General features: G+C 26.1%; 3 protein-coding genes across 3 annotated transcripts in view, besides 4 other annotated features; 1 reads left to right on the top strand and 2 right to left on the bottom strand.

Moving 5' to 3' along the window:
- The first annotated feature begins 123 nt into the window (after positions 1-123).
- Positions 124-189: a sequence feature (AT_rich).
- A 440-nt stretch (positions 190-629) lies between these two features.
- On the top strand, positions 630-2,309 carry EDI_264660 (uncharacterized protein; the record flags this gene model as incomplete). The annotated part of the gene is made up of 1 exon (XM_001735988.1): positions 630-2,309. The coding sequence occupies one exon, from the start codon at positions 630-632 to the stop codon at positions 2,307-2,309; it is 1,680 nt and encodes a 559-aa protein (XP_001736040.1).
- Positions 2,296-2,394: a sequence feature (AT_rich).
- A 134-nt stretch (positions 2,395-2,528) lies between these two features.
- On the bottom strand, positions 2,529-3,929 carry EDI_264650 (uncharacterized protein; the record flags this gene model as incomplete). Its single annotated transcript, XM_001735987.1, has 1 exon — positions 2,529-3,929. One exon carries the CDS (start codon positions 3,927-3,929, stop codon positions 2,529-2,531), a length of 1,401 nt encoding a protein of 466 aa, XP_001736039.1.
- Positions 3,196-3,256: a microsatellite.
- Positions 3,930-4,267: 338 nt separating the features above from the next.
- The window catches only part of EDI_264640 (uncharacterized protein), a gene marked incomplete at both ends in the record, with an annotated part of 2,311 nt that continues 496 nt past the window's right edge, over positions 4,268-6,082 (bottom strand). The window contains one exon of the mRNA XM_001735986.1: positions 4,268-6,078. Within this exon, the coding sequence (XP_001736038.1) occupies positions 4,268-6,078 (1,811 nt within the window). The remainder of the gene's footprint in view (positions 6,079-6,082) is intronic.
- Positions 5,210-5,238: a sequence feature (AT_rich).

Raw genomic sequence — 6,082 nt, 5'->3', positions numbered from 1 at the left:
TATTGTGCTTGGTCCAAAAAAAAATAAACACCTTCATCCATTTTGATCATACTTACAACTGTTAGTAGATTTTGATTTCTCGTTCTTGATTATTTTTGTTCCTTATGTAAGTTTTTCTGTAAGTTTTTAAATAACAAATAATTACAACAAATAAAATTTTTGTTATTAAAAAAAATAAAAATATTAAAAGAACTTAAAAAAACAACTTTAATGAGATTGAATAAAAACCTAAAAATTTAAATATAAAATGAGTGAAGACCGATATGATGAAATTCAACTTGCTCTTCAACACATAGAAGTAAATTGGAATGAAATGGGACAAAGGATACAGTCCTTTAATTCATATATTGAACAAGCGAATTCAACAAAAGAATTTAAAAAAATTGCAGGAGAGGCATCAGACTTAATAGGTGACTTAGACGAGTCTGAGAAATTATTGCAAGCTTGTTTAGATAGATTGAACACCTTGTAAGTATTAAAAATTCATTGTAATTTTTTTCATTATTTTTTGTTATGTAAAACAAAATAATTCGTTTTTGAGATATTTTGAAAGATCTTTTCTAACTACTATTTTGTTAAATTTACCTAAAAAATGCCTTTTCAGATTCAAAACAAGAACTTTTATTTCAATGACGAAGATTGATGTTGAATTGACTATTCTTGAAGCAAAGAATTTAGCAGTTTCAGACCTAAAGAGAAGTGATCCATACATTATCTTTATTGCTAATAAAGAAAAGTATAAAACAAAAGTGATTGAAAATGTACTTGATCCAGTATGGAATGAATCATTTCAAACAAAAGTAGAAGTTGGTGAGAAATTAATGTTACAAATAATGGACAAAGATGTAGGTAAAAAAGATAATGAAAATGGAGTATGTTATTGGCAAGTACCATCTATGTATACTGGACAAATGATTTATGATATTTTAGAAATTGATAAAAAAGGATTTCTTTATATTAAAGCAGTTTGTAACAACTCCCCATTACAAAAACAGTTAATACCATTTGACTATGAGAAAATAACATTACTTGAAGTTTGTATAATATCTGTTAATGGGTTTTATAATTCATTAATATCAAACACAGGTATAAAAGATATTACAAAACCAAAAGTATTAAAACATTTAAAGTATACAATGGAATTAAAAACATCAAAAACTAAATGTCAAAGACTTATAAAGAAAAAGACTGTGGAAGGTCAACAGTATGGCAATTATGTATTTTTTGATCAAAGAATATTTTTAAAAGGAACAGTTAACGATGAGATAAAAATCTCATTTTTAACAAAGGAAAAACACCAAAAGAAATTTAAAGTGATAACCAATTCCTCATTTATTATTCCGGATTTTTTACCAAATGAAATAATGACACTTCCAATTCCTTTAAGTGAATCAGGCTCTTTACAACTAAGAATCACATGCCTTGAAAGTGTATACACAAACGTTTATCCAACAGTTATCCCAACAGCTGATATGGTAATAGAAAAGAAAGGAAATGTTGTTATGAAATTAACAAAGTCAAATGGATTTGGTGATTTTTTAGCACCATATGCAACTGTTCAATTTGGTCCTTTATTAATTACAACATCACCAATTCAACACTCTGGAGAACCAGTGATATTTAATGAAAGTTTCTTGGCATTAGTTGAAACAGGAACAAAAGCGATTGTAAGAATGTATAATAAAGATATGAAAAATCCAAATAAAGAAGGAAAAAAGTTATGTGAAGGTAAATTTGAAGTACCAGAAATAAAGAACAAACCTGTTAAAGTGGTTGTACGATTTAATAGTATTTCTCAATTAGAAATTGAGTTTTTCTTAATAAGAACAACATCAAGTGTATTTGATGAATTAGAAAAAACTAATAGAATTGAAAAAAGAAATCAGAAAATAGAAAGTATTTTTAATAGATTTGATGAAGACAAAGATGGGTATTTAAAAGTGAGAGAATTTAGAACTGCTATTCAATTTGTTAACTCAACATTAACAAGAAATCTTTCTGTATTTTTATTTCCATGTTTTGCTATTAATAACAAAATTAATTTAACTACATTTAAAGAAGTAACTGAAGTTCTTACATCATTTAATAATTCACATGACGCAATAACAAAATACATTTATGATTTTATTGACCAAAATAAAATTGGATCAATTACATTGAGTCAATTTATCAATTTTGCTCACCAAACCCAAATAGCTGATAATGATAAGGAATTAACAAATTTGTTTAATTCTTTTGACTACGATAAGTCAAACAGTTTATCATATAAAGAATTTTATCGAATGATACAATGTGTTATAATTGATTAATACTTATTTATTAATTATATTTTAATACTTTTTTTTTAAATTATATTATTTAAACAGTTTTTATACTAAAAAAATAAAAAAAAAAGGAAATCAATCAATTAAAAGTATTTTTTATTAACCAAATAATTGTTTGAAGAACAACTTAATGACTTTTTTAAAGTATAGCAATTGTAACTCAAAGAAAAAAATAAAATGAAAGATGCTGTGACAGAAGAGAGTTTAATAGTTAGCAAAATACTCAAAGAGGTGGATTAATGTAACTATAACTAAAGAAATCATGTTAAGTAAAATGATAGTATATGGACACCATTCAGGTCCAAATAAATTCATTAAACAACCAGCAATAATAGGAGATATACAATAGGTACATAATCCAACAAGTTCGTTAATTCCAATATAAATACCTTCGTGTTGACCTATTTTAACAGCGTAAAACATATTTCCTTGGAATTCATATGCAGCAATAATACCCATTGGTAATGAAATTAAAATAATTAATAACAATCCATTAGTAATAAATCTTAAAGCAACACCAACAAGAATAGTACCAAAGATAGAAGCAATATTTAATAATGGACTGAATTCCCAAATATGAGTTCTTCCTATAATAAAATATGAAATAGTTTCACATGCACAAATAATAAATAATAATACACCAACAAGAACAGATGGTTCATTACTAATATGATTTATAATAACATGTTTTTCTGATGCAAAAACAATATACTGATCAGACATAATAGCTAAAGAACCATAAATTGATATTGAAAGAAATAAAGAAACATAAAAAAATAATTTTCTTTTTTTCAGTGGAAGAATTTCATTATGGACATGTTCATCTAAACTACCACTTGTTGAATTTAAAGAATGAGACAAATTATCTAATTTTTCATTTTTATTATGACTTTTATCTTCGTTTTTATCACCACTTTTATCTTCGTTTTTATCACCACTTTTATCTTCAGTAGAACCCTCATTAATTTCTGTTAATTCATCACTTATTTCAACTGATTCAAGAATGTTATATTTTGGTTTTTTATTATAACGAGGAATAAGAATAAAAACCCCAAAAGCAATAAAAGCAACGAGATAAAGTGTAAATGTATTTCCAAGTAATAATATTACACTCCCTCCACAAAGAAATCCAAGTCCTCTTCCAAAACAACTCATTGTAAAAAAATCAGCAAGTCTTTTTCCTTCTTTTCCTTCAGGTGCAACAATTGAAATTAGTGCCTCAATTGGAGTATAAAATAAAGCAAATCCTATTCCTTGAACCACAAGACAACCAGAAAGAGCATAAATATTTAAATCGTTAATACATAAAAATCCAGTTATAATACAACTAAATGCAACTAATGTAGTTCCAAGTGATGAAAGAGATTCTGGATTAAATTTATCTGCTAAATATCCAACAAAAGGAGAAAGAACTCCTGCTGAGCCAAATGAAATAGCAGAGACTATCCCTATAACTAAAGGTGATTGCCCATCATTTTTTAATAAGACTGGAATAACTAACCAATAAAAATAAACACCAAAATCAAATAATAATCCACAACAACACATAAATATGTGATTTATTTTAGAAAAATCAACAAATAAATATTTTAAGCTATTAAACATTAAATAAAAAGAAATTACAAATGAATTATTTAAGTTCTCTTTTTTTCATATAAGAAGTTATAAACTACTTTCTTTTCTTTTCGACTAATCTATTTTACTTCACTATTTAGTTATCATTCATTCTATAAAACAAAAAAGAAGACAATTGTGATTTCTTTTTAATTCTTTTTTTTCTTATAAATTCCTCTTTTCTTTTTTAAATATTTTATGTTGAGGGGATTTATTTATAGAAATATCATCTATTTTTAAATTTTCGTTTAAACAAAAAAGAAAAAAAAATTCAATTCATTATTATCAATCTCTTTGGAATTATTTTTTCACAATTTGTATTTTATTTGTTAATCAAAATTATCTTCTAAGTATTTAGTAATGAAAGGAGAGTTCTCATAATCACCTTTTGGGAAATTAGGATAACTAGTGGGAACAAAATGATTTTTTTTAGTTTTTTCATAATTCATAAAACAACCCTTTCTGGCTAAGAAGTTAAATATCAATTGCCATACTCTTTCATATCTTAATGTATTATAATTTCCAACAATAATCAATCCTTTTTTTGCTCTAGTAATTGCAACATTTACTCTATGATAGTCTCCTATAAAATGTGCTCCTTTATTATAATTTGATCGAACTGGAGAAAAGATAACATAGTCACTTTCATTTCCTTGGAATGAATCTATGGTTGATGCTCGTTCTATACCACAATGTTTTTTAACATAACCCTTTTGTGAATTGTATGGTGTTAAAAACTCAATTTTTGGATTTGTATTTTCTTCTTTACATAACAATTCATATACTTCTTTACAAATTTGAGCTTCATCATCATTAAATAATTTTCCACCATCACAATACCTTTCTTTACCAGTATGACAAATAAATACGATAGGTCTCTTCTTATTTGGGAAAATAGAGATATTAGTTTGTTCAGAAGATGTACAATCCATAATACAACCACCATAAAATAATGTGTTCGAAAGAATGGAAAATCCAGGATGCATACGATATTGTTCATTTAGTAATGTATGTCTAACATCACAACGTAGTAATCGTTCAAGCATCGTAATATCAAAACCTGCCTGTTTTGATTCTTTTGAAAGAAGGACAGGTTTTAATTGTTGAATATCTCCAAGAAGAACCAATCGTGGAGAAAGAACTACTGGAAAGAGACAATCAAATTCAGTACATTGACTAGCTTCATCTATAAAAGTACAAAGAAAATTAATACCATGAAATTCGTCTTTATTACAACCTCTTAGTGTAGCAACAATACAACTACAGTCTTCAATAATATTTTTAAATTCTTTTTTAATAACATATTCAATATCACCCATCTTTTTACGAGAGTAGTTTATTATTTGTTTATCCTTTACTGCTTTTTCTAATTCTAAAAGTATACCAATCAAATTAAATGTATGACCATCATTTCCTTTATAGTTTTCAAACTTATCTTTATTCCTTAAAGCATATTCTAATGTTTTATTATAAATGCATAATTTCCATTGTTCATCAAATGGCATTTCTTCTAACCTTTCAAATGAAATGAAACGGCAAACTCCTATAGGGCAATAACGTAATTTACTAACGATGGCATTAGCTGCATTATTATTTTGTGCAACACAAAGTACTTTTGGATTCTTAAGGTCATTATGCTTAAAATGAAAAACCTTTTCATCCATCTCTGAAATTCTATGCGTCTGTTGTTCTAAGTAAAGAAAATTTAATACCATAGATTTAATTAGTGTTGTTTTACCAGTTCCTGGTGGTCCAAATACAACTGATATTTGACTATTTAGTGCGTTAAGAACTGCTTTCTTTTGTTGTTCATTTAATTTTTTTTCACATATTAAATCGCTTTCTTCAAAGATTTTATTTTTAGGATATCTTAAATTACCAATCAAACTCTGAATGAAACTAGTATTACCAAATTGTGTTAATACACCTTCAATAAATTTAGTATTTATATGTGGATTTGGATCAATAATATAGCAACGAAGTATTTTAAATGAATTAAGAATACTCTTATCAAAACGTTGTTTAACAACATCATCATCTTTGATGTCTTTAAAATATCCCTCACGTAAAGAAATTCTTATTTCTGTATTGGTAAAGTTATCTACTTTTCCAGTAAGAATAAGATCTGAGCTATCAAATTCTTT

The sequence above is a fragment of the Entamoeba dispar genome, genomic scaffold, assembly GCF_000209125.1.
Source record: "Entamoeba dispar SAW760 scf_1105229459647 genomic scaffold, whole genome shotgun sequence".
In the NCBI taxonomy this organism is placed as follows: Eukaryota; Evosea; order Mastigamoebida; family Endamoebidae; genus Entamoeba; species Entamoeba dispar.
Note: the sequence above shows the minus strand (reverse complement) of the source record. Positions and strands in the feature narration are given on the sequence as shown.